Source organism: Ctenopharyngodon idella, chromosome 15 (genome assembly GCF_019924925.1).
Source record: "Ctenopharyngodon idella isolate HZGC_01 chromosome 15, HZGC01, whole genome shotgun sequence".
Classification (NCBI taxonomy): Eukaryota; Metazoa; Chordata; class Actinopteri; order Cypriniformes; family Xenocyprididae; genus Ctenopharyngodon; species Ctenopharyngodon idella.
This window is the reverse complement of record NC_067234.1, coordinates 22505329-22523792: the sequence shown is the minus strand read 5'-3', so window position 1 is coordinate 22523792 and position 18464 is coordinate 22505329. Positions and strand designations below refer to the sequence as shown.

The following is an 18464-nucleotide window of genomic DNA, read 5'->3' as shown; positions in this document are numbered from 1 at the left end:
TTTCGCTAGTAAGCTATGGAATAGCCCGTTCAGAAAAAAACACAATATACAGTAGTCAATGTTGTGTGTTCTTTGACTGATGTGATGCCTCTTTTTGGTCCAGTTGAAGGTCTTGCCCCGGGACTTGCAGCTGTGCTCTGAGACTGCCTCAGGTGTGGATGCAGGAGGCCAGCATGAGTGGGGAGAGCTGGTACAGTTAGACCCCCAAACTGTAGGTGTCATTGTCAGGCTGGAGAGAGAGACCTTCCAGGTAAAGTCCAAGAGAAACAAACAGACAAGTGTAACATGATCAAAATCCAATAGGACACACTTGCTGGGTTTGATTTTTCACAGCAATAGCATACTTTTCACCATAGTTCATTTAAAGGGTTAGTTCACCCAAAAATGAAAATATCATTAATTACTCACCCTCATGTCGTTCCACATCTGTATGACCTTCATTCATCTTCAGAACACAAATTAGGATATTTTTGATAAAATCTGATGGCTCAGTGAGGCCTCCATTGCCAGCAAGTTAATCTGCTTTTTCAATCCCCAGAAAGCTACTAAAAACATATTTAAAACAGTTCATGTGACTACAGTGGTTCAACCATAATATTATAAAGCCACGAGAATACTTTGTGCGCCACAAAAAACAAAATAATGACTTTATTCAACAATTTCAAAACACTGCTTCATGAAGCTTCAAAGCTTTACAAATCTTTTGTTTCGAATCAGTGGTTCAGAGCACCAGAGTCACATGATTTCAGTAAACAAGGCTTCGTTACATTAGAAGTGTTTTGAAATTTCAATGGTTCGCATGACTTTGGCAGTTTGATACGCGCTCCGAACCACTGATTTGGATAAATAACTGTTTTCTATTTCAGTATATTTTAAAATGTAATCTATTCCTATGATGGCGATGCTAAATTGTCAGCAGCCATTACATTTTTTTTTTCAGGATTATTTTAATGAATAGAAAGTTCAAAAGAACAGCATTTATTTGAAATAGAAATCTTTTGTAGTAATATCAATTTTTTTACTGTTACTTTTGATTAAGTTTAATGCATCCTTGCTAAATAAAAGTATTAAAACATAAAAGATAAGATAGAGATAGAAACATAAAAAAAAGGTTGGTTTTACCAGGCAAGAAAAAATTAAAATACTTTTAATACACACTTTTAAATGAAAGGCAGGACTTTGCTTCCTACAGCTGCCATATTGAGCATTGCTAATTTTTCTGCTGTCTCTGAATTTTCTTTCACAATGATTTGTTTTTAGGTTCTGAACATGCACGGGAAAGTTTTAACCGTACGACACCAGGCAGTGAACAGAAGGAAGGACAACCGCTTTGCTGTCGCTCTCGACTCTGAGCAAAACAACATCCATGTGAAGGATATTGTGAAAGTCATCGATGGACCTCATTCGGTACCTACCAGAGACCTGGGTCAAAGGTTTGACATTTACTTTATAACTGAAATTAAGTTAATATTCTCATTTATGTAATCTGTCAGGGCCGTGAAGGTGAAATTCGACACATCTTCAGAGGCTTTGCTTTTCTTCACTGCAAGAAGCTGGTTGAAAATGGAGGCATGTTTGTCTGTAAGGCACGGCACCTCGTTCTGGCGGGTGGCTCAAAGGTAGGTCTGTTTTACACCTATGGACAAATCTAATGGTTTTTCTCAACTTCCCTATCATAAAACAGTCCTCTTTTGTTCCCAAAGCCCAGAGATGTGACCAATTTTACAGTGGGTGGCTTTGCTCCTATGAGTCCACGCATCAGCAGTCCAATGCACCCCGGCGGAGGTGGTAAGCATTTTCATGTAACTAATAGGGTTGCGCCACATAGTGGTTGAAGATCAGGGTTTTTAATCAAAAGGTTGCAGGTTCAAATCCTGCAAGAGGATTTTATCATGCATTTAAACACTTGCAAATGCCAATATCTTAAACTTTTTAGTTTTGGTCTGTGTGGTTGCCTTTTGAGCATTTTAATCTAATTGATATAAGCTCCTTTTATGTTTTGAACTGGTCATTATCTGTTGTGTTCTGGTCTTCCCTCCAGGTCAGCAGCACAGAGGAGGAGGAGGAGGAGGAGGTGGTGGAATGGGTCGGGGCCGTGGACGACGAGACAATGATCTGATTGGGCAGACTGTCCGTATATCCCAGGGACCGTACAAAGGTTAAATTATTTGAAACTAACTTTTTGTGAAACTCCATTTGCTTTGGTTTGGTATTTTGTTATAGAATGCAATGAAATGTATAGATGGTAAGTGTGGCTTAAAGGGATAGTTTGCCCAAAAATGAAAATTTTGTCATCATTTACTCACCCTCAAGTTGTTCCAAACCTGTAGGAGTTTGTTTTCTATTGAACACAAAAGAAGATATTTTAAAGAATGTTGGTAGCCTGACAGTTGATGGCACCCATTGACTTCCATAGTATTTTTTTTTTTTTTTTTCTTACTATTGAAGTCAGTGGGTGCCATCAACTGTCTGGTTACCAACATTCTTTAAAGTATCTTCTTTTGTGTTCAATAGAAAAAAGAAACTCTTACAGGTTTGGAACAACTTGAGGGTGGAGCTATCCCTTTAAGTGTCTAAATTCTTTGAGACATTCACTTTGCCTTTTATTCCCTTAAGCCACGAGTTTAACACCTTTACTCAATTCCACAGGTTACATTGGCGTGGTGAAGGATGCCACAGAATCAACCGCTAGGGTAGAGCTCCACTCAACTTGCCAGACCATTTCTGTGGACCGCCAGCGTCTTACAACTGTGTATGTTATCAGTTATCCGTCTGCAGTTTTTAGCAAAAAAAAACCTCTGCTGCTTCTATATTTGTTTATTCCATGTTTTGGCTAATTCCACGACACTACTTCAAGCTAGCCTTAAAAAAATGTGCAGTACTCTCAGCTCTGCTTAACACATTTTTACACCTCACGTTTTCCCACACAGAAACTATAAATAAAGGCATCACATCTCCACAACTGTTGTTAAACCAGTCTAAAGTGAAATGAGGCAGAACCTTTGGGGGTTTTTTTGTCTAACATGTTATTTTGGATTGCTTTGTCAGTCGATATGCTAGTGCAGTGAACTGTGACCGACCATACAGGCTCTGACAGCACAGGGATATTTAATGCTGGAACAAATTTTGCATATTGTGCACCTCAGATTCCTGAGTTGATTGTTGGTTTTGCTGTGTTGATATCTGTGAATCTACACTACCATTTAAAAGTTTGTTTTTTAAAAAGATGTTTTGAAAGATGTCTCTTATGCTCACCAAGGCTGCATTCATTTGATGAAAAATACAGTAATGTGAGATATTACAATTTAAAAAAAAAACTATTTTTTATTTTAATACATTTTAAAATGTAATTTATTCCTGTGATGACAAAGCTGAATTGAAGAACAGCATTTATTTGAAATATAAATCTTTTGTAACATTATAAATGCCTTTACTGTCACTTTAAATCAATTTCTTGCACATTTGCTAAATATAAGTATTAATATCTTAAAAAAAAAAACATTAAAAAAAAAAAACATCTTACTGTCCCTAAACTTTTGAATGATTGTGTAGGTTTTATATCTCAACTGTCTGGTAAAACAAGTTTCTTTTGTGAACTTTTGTTCTCCTAATTATCCTTATTGTTTAAATCTCAATTATTTTGCTCTCTTTGAATCAGTGGTGGCAAAGAAAGACAAGGAAGGAGTTCCACCCATTTACGAACCCCAATGTATGGTTCCCAGACTCCCATTTATGGAACTGCCTCACGTACCCCCATGTATGGTAGCCAGACACCCCTCCATGATGGTAAGAAACTATATATTTTTTTATATACCTTGATGTTCTGCAACACGTTTTTTATTTTAAAGTCTTTCATTGCTCACAGGAAGCCGTACTCCTCACTATGGCTCTCAGACCCCTCTGCATGATGGGAGCAGGACGCCAGGTCAGAGCGGCGCGTGGGACCCCAGCAATCCAAACACACCATCACGGTAAGCAGAGCGAGACAATCAATGCAATCAAACAGTCCCACATATCTCAGCTTCAACTAATTTTCCATCTGTTTTCAGGCCCGATGATGAATATGAGTTCGCCTATGATGACGAGCCCTCTCCATCTCCTCAAGGTTATGGTGGTACGCCTAACCCTCAGACTCCTGGCTACCCAGAAGTGCCCTCTCCACAGGTCAACCCTCAGTACAACCCTCAGACTCCTGGGACTCCTGCCATGTAAGAGCTCATTCAGATGCTCAGATGCTTGTGATATGGCTCAATAACATCTTAAACTGAGTTTGTTTTTGCACCATAGGTACAACACAGACCAATTCTCCCCATATGCAGCACCCTCTCCACAGGGGTCCTACCAGCCCAGTCCCAGCCCTCAGAGTTACCACCAAGTGGCCCCAAGCCCAGTGGGATACCAAAACACGCACTCGCCTGCCAGTTACCACCCCACTCCATCACCAATGGCCTACCAGGTACAGTTTTGGCAGCTAAAAAAAGGTAGTAGTGACACTGACACTTGAATGATTAAGAAACTAAATACACAGAAATATTTTTTACCATAAAACTAAAACTGAAATTAAAGTTTTCAAAGTTAAAGCCAAAAACTGAATATAAACTATTTTTTTTTTTTTTAATAATCAGTTAAATTTATTTGTATAAATGTTGTATACAAACAATTAAATTGCACATAAGGTAGTTTTTATATAAACTTTTTAATGATAATTTTGTTTGTTTAAACGGTGGATGTAATAACTTGTTTTGACTTGTTTATGACAGATTTATTCAAACATACTTTAAATAATGAAGATGTCACTAACAGGGTTAGTTCACCCAAAAATGAAATTTCTGTCATTAAGTACTCAACCTCATGTCGTCCAAAACCCGTAAGACCTTCGTTCATCTTCGGAACACAAATTAAGATATTTTTGATGAAATCCGAGGGCATCTGAACCACACATTGGCAGCAACATCATTGCACCTTTTGAGGTACAAAAAGGTATTAAAGACATCGTTAAAATAGTCCATGTGACTACAGTGGTTCAACCTTAATGTTATGAAGCGACGAGAATACTTTTTGTGCGCAAAAACAAAAATTACGACTTTATTTAACAAATGACAAATATTAATTTGAACTGTTGTCATACGCAATTGACTTAGTGAACGCAGTGCAGGCTTCCGTGTTTACGTCCGAATGCCAGCTCAAATGGCACTCCGGAGCTTAAATAGATTTTTGTCGCACTGTTTTAACCATAGTCAAACGGTTAAAACAGTGCAACAAAAATGAATTTTTGCTCCGGAGGCTTCCTAAAGCTCAGCGCTTGTACACCCTGTAAAGACAGGAACAATGGCGTCAATTTCATCATATCAAGTCCGATGATGAAACATGGGAAGAACTAGCTATTCAACTCGAACCTACATCACAAGGACGACTTGAGCAGGACGATTCTCAGTGATACGCTACTCAGTTTATTGTACATTATGAGATGTTAATTCCTCACCATCAGCATTAACAAGTGTGTGTCCATCAACAAACCGATGTGTATATTTCTAATTTATTGCGGTGCACGTGGGAATGTATCAATAACAGCGCATACGTTAGCCGAGCAGCACTAACGTGAAGGACTGATGTAACATTAATGTTTCTAAAATAAATCTTGCTCCTTCCTTTATCATTACTCAAAGTAGTAAGAACAACAGACAATCTGCATTAATGGACACAATTTTAGGTAATAGTGGCCCACAGCTGATTAGCAAAGGCATTTCAGTAACACAGTAATAACATGAGTTAGCCGGTTAGCCGGAAATCTACACAATATAAAACACAGACATATTTTGAACACCCGATAGAAAATATATACATCAGTAATTAATCATACTAACAGGTTGTGATTCTGAGGAGCAAGTTGTGCCAAATGAAGTGGGTACTGTCCCATCTTTAATGGATAAGCATTTAATAAATCCCTTGTAGAACCTTGTAGATTTGAGAAGCATTCCTCAAAAGGTTATACTGCTGTTGTATCACTGTGGTAATTTTAAATACTGACTCTTCACATCCTCATCCTTTTTGGAAGTGTTTAAAAAGAGAATTTGCTGAGCAGAAAACAGCCTATTCTCGACATGTAAACAACACAAACCAACTACAGTGTTTGAGGGCGGGTCAAAGTAGACGTTTTTCGCGGGCACCCAACGAAGACCGTAGGTGGGCATTATGCAAATAGACTGAAATTCCTGACAACGATTCAGAGTCTATTATTATTTCTTTTGGGAGACAATAACATTATTTATCGTGCACTTTCAACTTTACAACTTTGCAGACAGTTTATATTCACAGTCAGCTATATTACACACTGCATAAAGTAATTTGAAAAACCATAATGGGGCACTTTAATTTTACTAATTTACTAATGCATTTTTAAAATTTAAAGTTGTATCTGTTGACATTTAATGTACTATGAACTAACATGAATGATCATGGTATAATCAATATATTCATTTTTATTTCTTTATATTTAAAGGTGCAGTATGTAATATTTTTGCAGTAAAATATCCAAAAACCACTAGGCCAGTGTTATATATTTTGTTCACTTGAGTACTTACAATATCCCAAATGTTCCAACTATTTGTAAATCGTGAGAAAATTGCAATTTTAACCAAGACTCCGGGACATGTGAGGAGTCACCTGTCAATTGCGTCATACGCGCGTTACCCTCGGTTTCCGGTTTTATTTTGTAGAAACCATGGAAACACCAAAGATGCTTTAATATATTACACTTTTTAATAGACAAGGCAACAACTGTTTTGATATATTTATAGAAAGAAAACTAATTGTTGTTATATAGCTCAACACGTTTAGTCTTATTGTTTAAATCTAATTTCCTTGATTTTTTTTTTTTTTTTTTTTTTTTTTTTGTGTATCATGCTTTACCATGCCTCAGAGAAAAACACTATTTTGTCAAGTAGCTAACATAGCATAATCAGATGCAGCTTTATTTTTAGTAACAGTAATACAGAATTTTCTCCATCATACAATACGTTTTAAAATGAATTGCATGCCATTTATCAACTCAAGCCATCCAGCATTTAATGATATTCTAAAATCGATCTATCTGCAGTGTCTCTCAAACAAGTGTCTCACAGCAGCCACCGAGCGAACGCACAGAGTAATGTTCTAACATCATTTTCAACACTCTCAAATGTATCTAATATGATAAACAGAGCTGCGTTACCTCATACTCATGACCGGAGAAGCGGCGCCGGCGACTGCAGCATAATAAAAATTCTGCTGCTCATGGCGTGTGTTGCGCAATCGCTTCAGCGGCCTCGTTCAGCTCCAACAACACTCGGTCCTGCTCTGCTTTATACTACAATACCGTTAATAATCGCATCCATGAACATGATTTCTTCCCGAGTCCTATCCCTATTCTTTTGCACCATCCGTTGAGGTGAAGACCACATGTCCCAAGATTCCACGCTCAAACTTGGCGTCATCAAGCTACGCCTTTGTTTTGAATAGGCCTCTAGCGGACACAATTTTTACATATTGCACCTTTAAAAAGTACTATACATTTTCATGGTCATTTTTTTGTAATAAAGTTCAGCACTATTTTACTTGGAGAGTTGTGTTTGCAAAGCAAAAAGCTTTTTGCGATTCTTGGATGGGTTCCTGTTCAACTGAAAACAGCATAGACTAAAAGATCAATTTTGGGATTTAAGAATTAGCTAATCAAAATTAAGATCAATTGAAATTGAGAAATCATTATTATCAAGCCAGCTCTATAGTGCATGTTTACCTGCTGTAGTTTATCCTTGTTGTGTGCACAAAATAGACACTAGCTGGGTTTCCATTACAGATTTGTGCAAAATGAATTTTTCCTCTCAGTTAGACCGCCTTATTTTTTGCGATATTTGGGAGTTTTTGTGAAAATTGGCACATTTCCATTGGCTGTATTTTCAATTTGCGCAATTTGAAGGGTAATAGAAACGTAGCTCCTGACAGTCAAAGCTGGACAAAAGCTAATTAAGTCACTGTTTTGGTCCATGATTTCAGGCATTTCAAAACGGCTGAAACTGGAAACTTATTTTTGTTGTTTCAGCCGACTATTTTCAGTTGCCACAATTTCAGCGCATCAATAGCTTGGAGCATCAAGTCTTCTTTATTTGAATAAATCGACTGCATAAAATTAGCCTTGAATTGTGCTCCATGTGCTCCTCAGGCCAGTCCGAGTCCCAGTCCAGTAGGGTACAGTCCGATGACTCCTGGAGCTCCATCTCCGGGAGGCTACAACCCTCACACCCCTGGATCTAACATCGACCAGGCCTCCAATGACTGGGTCACCACAGATATCATGGTGCGTGTGAAAGACACATTTCTGGATGGAGGTGTCATCAATCAGACCGGCATCATTCGCAGTGTCACTGTAAGTGAAGTTTTTAATGGTTTGATGTTTTAAAAAGTAGATGTGCTAAGAGTGTCAACAAGATTCTACAGGCAGAAGCATGTGATTTTTAGTTTTGCATATTCTGTATTGTTGAGATGCTCGGGGCTGATTTTACATAGATTAGGTGTGTCCATGTTGTGATATGTTTTATTTCCAATTCAGTTTTATGATTAATAACACATTGAGATATCACAACTTTACCCTGAAATATAGCGCTTTATCTGTGGGAAAAAAATCTCTTGCTTCTTTCACACAGGGGGGGATGTGCTCGGTTTTCCTGCAAGACACAGACAAGGTTGTTAGTATTTCAAGTGAACATCTGGAACCTGTTACACCAACCAAAAACAACAAGGTACTACTGAACTTATGGAACTTATTTCCCAATCTACTAAATGTGATAGCAAGATAATTATGATCCAGTATATACATTCATTGTGCTGCTTACAAATGAACAAAAAAGTATGTTAAACATTATTCAATACACAGTGTTTTTTTTTTTTTAAAGAACAGCATAACCATGAAAGTAACAGCTGCAAGAACCAGTTAAGCATAGATTCACCTTTTAATCACCCATGAATTAAATCCACGCCTCAGACACGGAAGTGAAATGAATCAACCAGCCCAATTTTCGCTTGTCTCCATTATCTTTTTTTCCTCGTCTCTGCAGCTATATTGTCATATAAGGAATGAGCAGTGAAGAGTTTAGGAAATGAAGCAGAGCCACACAGAATATCACTTATATTTAAGCACGTCGCTCCTCCCGCTGAACCACATGTCCCAAATTCACTGGAAACGCACTCGCTCAACTTGAAGCTGCTGTCCGTAACTTTTTTTTTTTGGTTAAAACTGATCCAAAATCAATTTTTGAGCATGTACGTAACCAGCCAGTGTTCAAAACTATCTCCTTATCTTAGCCTGATTTACAACGGTAAGCTTGTAATAATGTTTTATAATTCGGGTGGTGCTGGTGGGTTTCCGTGGGAAATTCAAACATGTCTTTGCGTCATGTTTGTATACGTAAAGAACGAGTCCCAGCTAGTAGACTATATCGCATGTGAGGCGGATGATTTATAGCCTTTTCTCACAGCAGCTGCAGTAATTAAACATCATTTTGTTTGCGAATTGTATGGTATGACAAATTAATGTTAGAGATTAGATCTATAGGTAATGCTAATACGCACTAAATAGCCTACAAATAGTCACACAATACTGATGTTGTTTATTGTATTGTATGTATGTATTTATTTATTTATTTATTTATAGAGCACTTTCCAGGCTACTCTGTAGCTCCAAAGTGCTGTACAATGTAAGCAAAATCAGTGATTAAAATACAAAAAATCAAACAACACAACAAAACACATCATCATCAATAATAGTCCTCATCAGTAATAAATACTAACCTCGAAGGGAAGCTTATTCCATAATCTTGGACCAGTGACAGCAAAAGCGCGGTCTCCCTTAGATTTAAGACGTACTCTTGGGATCACTAATAAAAGTTTATTTGAGGATCTCAGCATTAAATTTAATTTATATGGCTTAATGAGCTCCACCAAATATTCTGGCGCCATTCCATGTAATGCCTTAAAGACATACGTCAAGACCTTAAGTTGGATCCTGTAATACACTGGTAACCAGCCTAATGAAGACAACAGCGGAGTAATATGATCCGTCTTCTTAGCCTTCATAAGCATTTTAGCCGCGGCATTTTGTTTAAGTTGGAAACGTGCAACGTAAGTCTGACAGGTTCCAGAATAAATAACATTACAATAATCTATCCGGGAGAAGATAAAAGCATGGATGACTTTTTTGAAGTCTCTAGTTGACAGGATTGATTTTAACTTAGCTATTGCCCTCAGATAAAAGAAACAATTCCGAACTATAGTTTTTATTTGACTCAAATTTTAGCAATTAATCAAAGATGACTCCTAGGTTTTTCACTCTGTCCTGCAAATGACACGCCCATGGACCTAGTATGTCACTTTCCGCCTTGTTCAATGCTGAACGACCAAAAATCATAATTTCTGTTTTACGTTCGTTCAACTGAACAAGATTATCTACCATCCAAACTTTAACTTCATCCAAACATCTACAGAGTGTTGCACAAGAATCACCACAATTAGGTTTTAGAGGCAAGTAGGTCTGCGTATCATCCGCATATACAGTGCCACTTGAAAGTTTGTGAACCCCTTGCAGAATCTGTGAAAATGTGAAAAATTTTAACAAAATAAAAGAGATAATACAAAATGCATGTTTTTTTTTATTTGGTACTGTCCTGATTAAGATATTTTACATAAAAGATGTTTACATATAATTGACAAGACAAAAAATAGCTGAATTTATTAAAATGACCCCATTCAAGTTTGTGAACCATTGATTCTTAATACTGTGTGTGGTTACCTGGATGATCTACAACTGTTTGTTTGTTTTGTGATGGTTGTTCATGAGTCCCTTGTTTGATATTAGCAAAATAGCTTTCTTTAAAGTGCTTTATGGCTTTTTAAATTGAGGAATTTAAATTTAGAGGAAAAGTGAAATATGCAATTTATATTTGTTTCACTTTCTTTCTGCTCTTCTACATTCCTGCCTTAGAGCTCTAGTCTGTTCATTCAGCCACAGTCTATAGTTGCATATTGACTTTTTTTTTTTTTTTTTTTTTTTTTTCCTTCGTTTTATATGGTGCAGCAAGGTCTAAAATGTTAGAACAGACAGAGTTAAATGTTGTATTTAATTCTACTGGATCAGTAGAAGGTGGTGCGGACTCAATCCAAGGGATTGATGGTGCAGCAATATAAGCATTTAAGAATACAGATGTCATCGAGGGAGAAATAATGCAAGGAACTGTAGCGGGCAGAGAAGAGGCTCGACATATGCTTGGAAGATTTACCTTAAATACTACTGGACAGTGATCTGAAAAACTGTTCACCATGACATCAAGATCACAAACAGAAACTCCTAATGATAAAACAAGATCAAGAGAATGACCCCGTTCATGAGTACTACATGTCACAGACTGAGTCAAATTAAATGAGTCCAACATTCCTAGAAACTCTTCTACTAAAGGTTTTCCGGGGCAACAATTAAAATCGAATCAGACAGAAATAATATGAGAGAGGAAATTAGAAAAGTCCTCAATAAAATCTTTGTGATATTTGGGTGGGTAATACACATTTACACAAAGTAATGTTTTTTTAAAGTCCAGCATCATTACTTGGGATTTAAAGGTCTGATAGTTCATGGATGGTAATAGTCTACCTTTTAAAACATTTGTTAAGAATAATAGCAAGGCCATCACCCCGACCAGAGTTCCTAGGCGCTTCCTTCGGTGTTTCTTCCTTCTACCGGCATTCTCAGTCGATCGAATTATCTCGGTCGGTTGTGGTCTTGCAATCCAGGGAGGAATATGCCATTTATCCGTGCCAGAGAGACTAGATACAACTGTTATATGAAGTAGCCTTTGCCGATCATAAGCCGATCATAAGTCCAGAGAGACTGGCTCCATTGAGGAAGAGAACAGAAGACTAACAGTACAAACAGTAAAACACATGGAGCACACAGAGAAAGACGAGCAGCCAACACACCAGCAGGCGCCATCTTGATGGCATTGTTAACATTAACAATTTGAGAAAATGTAACAATAATAATAATTTGCACAGTTTAACCACCATTGGCAGCGCGATTTACTGTAATGCTTTTTTTTTTTTTTTTTTTTTTTCCTCTCAGTTGGTCAGAACAAAAGTGGCAGACATGTTACTTGTTCAGATGACATTTTCTGTTGATAATTCTTATGTTGGTCATACTTCAAGACTACAATCTGTGATTCCAAAGTACAGTATCCACACCGGTGTAGTGATTGACAGCAAACATTAGATTCATCCGCGCTGAGGAGCCGGGCCGAGGCACAATGCACGTACAGATAATAATTCCGCAAACAACTGCAATTGCAGGTTTCAAACAGAGATGGCGACAAAGAGGCAAAACTACAGACTGCAGCTTTAAAGGATTAGTCCACTTTTAAATTAAAATTTCCTGATAATTTACTCACCCCCATGTCATCTAAGATGTCCATGTCCTTCTTTCTTCAGTTGAAAAGAAATTAAGGTTTTTGATGAAAACATTCCAGGATTATTCTCCTTATAGTGGACTTCAATGGACTCCAAACGGTTGAAGGTCAAAATTACAGTCTCAGTGCAGCTTCAAAGGGCTTTAAACGATACCAGACGAGGAATAAGGGTCTTATCTAGCGAAACACTATAAGGAGAATAATCCTGGAATGTTTTCCTCAAAAACCTTCATTTCTTTTCGACTGAAGAAAGAAATACATAAATATCTTGGATGACATGGGGGTGAGTAAGTTATCAGGAAAAGTTTATTTGAAAGTGGACTAATCCTTTAAGAACCTTGTGATTATATGTGTGTGTGTGTCATAATCATTCATTGTAACATTTAGAAAAATGTTTCTCTGAAATGAATACATGTGAATGTGTGCTCTTCAGGTGAAAGTGATTATGGGAGAGGACAGGGAGGCCACGGGAGTCCTGCTCAGTATTGATGGTGAAGACGGCATTGTTAGAATGGAACTGGATGAGCAACTGAAGATTCTCAATCTCCGCTTCCTTGGGAAATTGGAAGTGTGAAGGAAACCACACATTTAAACATTTTGCTATTCGAATGCAGATGCTGCAGATTAGTCAGTTTCAGTGAGCTTTTTTTTTTTTTTTTTTTTTTTTTTTTTTTTTAATTAGTTAAATTTTAGTGGAAAGTCTATTTTCTGTTTCTTCTGTGGTGTAGAAACGTACTTTTTGGCAAATTGATTCCCATGTCAAATAAAATGTGAACTGTGAGTTCCTAAATCCATCCATCCTGAGTGTTCGCATGAAATATTTAATAGCTGTTGACCGTTCATTTTAAACCCTTTTACTGCCTGCCAATACTTGGAACATCGACCATAAAGAGGAATTCCATTTTTATTCACTTACGAGTGATTTGAGCTCCAGCAGAGTTAAAGCGCTGTGCCCTGCGCCACTAGTTTGAAGTTTATTCAATATCATGGTCCATTCTGAACCTTTAATGTCATTGACAGTTGGTGTATATTCTGAGTGCATTAAAGGTCTTTCAAAACACTTTAACCCCTGTGATTTGCATATTTATTTATTTTTTACTAATTTGAAAGATACACAAAGTTTGAATACTTCAGGAATTACATAGCATTTTTCTTTAAATAAATGCATCAGGTCTGAGAACTGAAAGGATAGTCAAACATAAGAACATAGTGAAAGTCTATAGCTACAGCTTCTTAGTTACAGGGCTCATGAGGATTTTCATAGTTAATTGGAACATAAAAAATGGTGGTGTTCATTGGACAGGGATGTGCTGGGCTGTTAAACCACGCCAACGTATTGAACTTTTCCTCTTGTTCTTGTTTGTGGCATCCAAGGGTTTGGTTCCTGAAGAGATGGATCTTCAGCTGCATCCACGCTTCACGACCCTAAAAATAAAAGGACCATTATGCTTTTGGGTTTAGTATTGATTTTAATATATATATATGAATGAATATAAATTATTCTTTCATATGATTTGGGCTGGGTGTTGATACAGATTTACCAATTCATCTTAGTATATTTCCATTATAATTTAATTTTTTTCTTTCATATTTGTGAAATTCTCAGCAAATATGATTATATATATATATATATATATTATATATACACACACTCCCATTCCATGCTGACTTTAAAAATCGATATTGGGAAAAATTCAAAATAAACATTTTCATGAACTCAGTATTTCTCAATATTTTTCTTGAATTGGTAATTGAAACTAACTCAATGTGTTTATTTTACTGAATACTATTAAATATAATTTAACATGCTTCACTCACCTTGCTGTCTGTCACACATTGCAAATCATAGTCGTTTCCAAGCAGCGGGGTCAGAGCACCACGTATGTCCTCATGCTGCAGATCACAATGGAAAGATTAGTGAAGTATTATTTCGTAATATATTAAATGTGATTTATCATGGTTCATGGCCAATCCAATAAACATACCTTATACGACACATCACATGAGGTTTTGATTCCAACGCTTTCCAAGACACTGCAAAAAATGGAATTTTGTGGGAAACAGGCCTAGATGAGCTTATGATAAGATGATATCATACAATATGTGCTGATAACACCCACCTATCAATGTCAAAGAGTTTCCGAAGTTTGACTGCGGCTTGGAAATAAAAAAACGGTGAGCCCATGGTCTCCTCGCAGCCTGCACACGTCCCGTGTTTAATCCATTCCTCCCTCCTGCCAAACCAAATCAATCACTATCACTTCTCAGCTTTGGGAAATATGCCTGAGCTGCTAACAGACACACCAGCAATCACAAAGTTTAAAATGCTCTAATTCTGTTCACTCTGTTCTTGCTTGTATACACTTTCTCACAAGTGGCCTTAAAGTCACTATGAAATTAATGACAATTCTTATTTTATTTTTTTAAAGGAATATTGCAGTATTATATACATATATATATATATATATATATGAAATTCCTATGCCCTCATAATCTTTAATCAAAATAACTTTAAAGTCAGCATTAAACAGAAGTTGAAATAGTCTTTTCTTCCCTGTTGTGAAATGTATATCTGCATGAAATGACTTCTCAAACAAGAGGGAAAAAAAGTAGGGCGGGGCTTTGATTTTGTCTTGAAAAGGTCCATTGCCTATTGTCAATAGCATATAGATGTATAATTTAATACATTTAAGAAGCAACATTTCACTGCTCAAACAGTCATTATTAAACCAAGCAGCTTTCTGTTGGCCAGTGTGGCGAATTTGCATGACAAACTTGAACATGAGCGAAATCTGCACAAAATCTCAATGACTGGATTTCGCTCAAATTCGCTGAAATTTTGCTAAGCAGCGGTAAATGTGACAGCACCTTTACTGTGGAAAAGTGTCATTATTTAGCTTTAAGACATATGCTTTTTGCCGAACGTGACATGAACAAACAGGAAAACAGGTCCCATCAAATCCAACCAGTGTTGGGGGTAACGCATTACAAGTAATGTGAGTTATGTAATCAGATTACTTTATGCAAGTAACTAGTAAAGTAACACATTACTTTTAAATTTACAGCAAAATATCTGAGCTACTTTTTCATATAAGTATAACGCAAATTTCCCATTTATTGACTGACATCTCTCCTGTCCCCATGTTGAGAGAAATCGGGAGTAAGTGTGTGCGCTGTGTAAAGTTGATCGTTATTGTAGTTCTAGACTAATCTGAGCATACATTTACTCTCATCTCACTTGCACAAAAACAGGTTCAGTATTCCTCTAAATGTAAAAAGTGAAATACAAACTCAGAATATTACGCAAACCTGCAATAATTAAATATGTTAAATTACACAAATGTATTTAATCTCACTTTATTAACCAGTGTATTTGCTGCTGACATTTCATGATCAAGTTCAACCAAAAGCAAAAATGACTTTAGTTAAACCACATTTGAGCTTCATTTTGATATTTTTATTGCTGAAATAAGAGTGTTGAACTTTCTTCTCCTATGTCCTATTCTTCTGCAATCCAGAATGGCAGCACAGCTGAAAGGTTTGTTTGAGCTGCGCCCTCTGCTGTACAGGCGTGAATTTGCATTTCCTTATTCATGTCACTTTTGGTGTGAAAAGGCCTTAACATTTGCCAAAAATAGAACATTTGTTGTTTGTTCAGGCAAACCCAGCCCAGGTGAGAAAAAGTAATGCAAAAGTAACGTAACACATTACTTTCCATAAAAAAGTAACGCAATTAGGAACTTTTTTAGGGAATAATGCAATATTTTAACACATTACGTTAAATTCAATTTAAATCATTTAAATATCTAAATGTTAGTGAGAAGAAGAAAAATAAAACACTTTTAAATCTAAATCTATCTATGTGCATATGTGATGGACATCAGCTCAACTTTGCTTGCTCCTTTTTAAAGTATCTTAAGTAGAACAACTCTATATTTAACAATGTACAAATAATAAAATATGAAAATATCATAAGTCATGTTTACCAGAAGTAGAAGTAGTGTTTTCCTTTTATAAATGATGGCCAGAGCTGAGTGAGTTCAGGCTCAATTTCCTGAACATAAACATGATCATTCAAATTTTATATTTCACTTTTTAAAATAATAAATAAACAAACATAAAGAAGATTGAGACATTTTTACCTGAAGATGGGAATGAAATACCGGCCAGCAGTCACAGCAGTGACCTGTATGCATAGGCCTAAGAGTCATTAGAAAAACATTTGTAATATTAGAAACAATAATACCAAAAGCTGAGTGTCTATTCACACTAAGTGCAAATAGCGTCCCTTGTTGGAAAACGCCATTTATGCTAGCTCCGCCCACCAGTGTCTGGTTGGGCCACTCAAGGTTTAAAAAAGACTCATAGACTTCAATGACTTCAGTGGTGCAGCTGTAGCAAGTAAGACTTGCAGACCTAGTTTTTAACGCGATCGTCGCGGGTTCGAATCCGCCGTTTGCCGAGCTCACATTTATTTTCAATAAAAATGAAAATAATATTCTAAAAGTGGAAAAAAACTGCGAACAACTGTTTAATATTATTAAAAGTGTTTACTGGGTAGGGTAAAGGGAAGGTGAAGGGAGGGTTTTTATTCTCCCAATAAGGCAGCATCCATTTAATAATTTTAAATAAATTTACACTCTATGATATTATTGCATCCTGTTAATGTACAAAAATACTGAGGTGCAAATGGTATCTGCCAATATAAAGTATATTGGATCTAATTATTATTTACTCTTATTGCAAAAAACTGATACTTTTAGATGGTGTAAATAGAATCTATCGCTATTTTCACCTAGTGTAAATAGCATGTCGCTAAGAAAATGCTGCTATTGTCACTTAGTGTAAATAGAATATATTGCTATTTTCACTTAGTGTAAATAACATCTACAGCTATTTGCACTTAGTGTAAATAGCATCTATCACTAAGAAAATATGCTATTTTCACTTAGTATAAATAGCATCTATCAGTATTTGCACTAAGTGTAAATAGCAGCTGCCAAAAATAAATAAATAAATAAATACAGAATGTTCCTGTAAAGTATTTTGATCTTTAACCAGGGTTTTTAGATTTCATATCAACAGAAGTGGGAACAGCTATTGAATTTCTCACCACAGGCCATGGATGGTCCAATTGGAAACAGTCTGAGGTATTTGGCAAATGGTTTTGTTGTTAAGACCCTGTAGGAGGATGGAAAAATTTGAACGATCTTTTTGGGTAGAAGTGACAGCATGTGCAACATGAAAGGCAGAGTTCACAATTGGTTTTCATTATCAATATCAATTATAAGCTTCACATGATTTTAGGTGGATTGCAATGGAGTATTGTGTAAAGTTTTCTAGCACCGTTGTAATATATAAAATATAAAGACATACTATACAGAAACTCCCAGGCCACTGAAGAGTGAGCTGCATACAAGTCCAGTTGCATGAGCTGAAAATGAAAAAGCAGTGCAATTTTTCTTTCTTTTTTCCCCCTGTTCCACTTGACACATAGCAGCAATGCATTTCTCTTTAAACATTCTGCATTCCTGTTTATTTGCATTCTATTTTTATTTCATTGTGTGCATTTACAGTATTTAAATATTTGATAGATAAATTACTGCTGCTCCCTGCTAGTCAGGAATGTTTAGCCAACTAAAGTATGGTGATTTATTAATTTAAAAATATTTGTGTCTTACTGCCTCGTGACAGTCCCAGAGCAGAGTCCGTTATCATACGTGAGGACCCAACCAGTGACAAGAGCAGCGGTGCAGGCCCAGAGGATGTGTTTGTCTGAAACAATACAGTTTAAGTTTAGGATTCAAAACAACTGGAGTCTGAGGTTTATATATAGCTCTTGTAAATATTAGAAAATACTTACCATAGCTCATGTTGATCTTGCAGTTCTGAAATCTTGTGACAGAATGCCAGCTTCAGTTTCCTTTCCCCAGTCTAATGCAGAAGCGAAACGTAACACAATCTAGAGAAAAGGAAGTGATA

General features: G+C 36.5%; 2 protein-coding genes across 3 annotated transcripts in view; one reads left to right on the top strand and one right to left on the bottom strand.

Moving 5' to 3' along the window:
* Positions 1 to 13548, top strand: part of supt5h (SPT5 homolog, DSIF elongation factor subunit) — a 23308-nt gene extending 9760 nt beyond the window's left edge. For both annotated transcript variants that reach the window (XM_051861967.1, XM_051861968.1), the window contains exons 18-30: positions 104 to 250; positions 1261 to 1407; positions 1494 to 1619; positions 1704 to 1788; positions 2042 to 2158; positions 2650 to 2752; positions 3659 to 3786; positions 3866 to 3971; positions 4050 to 4208; positions 4288 to 4456; positions 8198 to 8401; positions 8679 to 8774; positions 12916 to 13548. In XM_051861967.1, the coding sequence (XP_051717927.1) occupies positions 104 to 250; positions 1261 to 1407; positions 1494 to 1619; positions 1704 to 1788; positions 2042 to 2158; positions 2650 to 2752; positions 3659 to 3786; positions 3866 to 3971; positions 4050 to 4208; positions 4288 to 4456; positions 8198 to 8401; positions 8679 to 8774; positions 12916 to 13056 (1728 nt within the window). In that variant the 3' untranslated portion in view covers positions 13057 to 13548. The remainder of the gene's footprint in view (positions 1 to 103; positions 251 to 1260; positions 1408 to 1493; positions 1620 to 1703; positions 1789 to 2041; positions 2159 to 2649; positions 2753 to 3658; positions 3787 to 3865; positions 3972 to 4049; positions 4209 to 4287; positions 4457 to 8197; positions 8402 to 8678; positions 8775 to 12915) is intronic.
* Positions 13126 to 18464, bottom strand: rnaset2l (ribonuclease T2, like). The gene is made up of 10 exons (XM_051861969.1): positions 18346 to 18464; positions 18164 to 18257; positions 17859 to 17916; positions 17596 to 17663; positions 16625 to 16682; positions 16469 to 16536; positions 14603 to 14716; positions 14468 to 14516; positions 14301 to 14375; positions 13126 to 13907 (listed from the first exon to the last, which is right to left on the bottom strand). The coding sequence occupies exons 1-10, from the start codon at positions 18353 to 18355 to the stop codon at positions 13716 to 13718; spliced, it is 786 nt and encodes a 261-aa protein (XP_051717929.1). The 5' UTR covers positions 18356 to 18464; the 3' UTR covers positions 13126 to 13715.

Bases quoted from the DNA above. Each gene is read 5' to 3' on its own strand.
- rnaset2l (XM_051861969.1), bottom strand. The intron at 17,664-17,858 runs GTATGTCTTTAT...ATCCTCCTACAG, and splicing joins GGCCTGGGAGTTTCTGTATA to GGTCTTAACAACAAAACCAT. The intron at 14,376-14,467 runs GTATGTTTATTG...TGTGATCTGCAG, and splicing joins CATGTGATGTGTCGTATAAG to CATGAGGACATACGTGGTGC.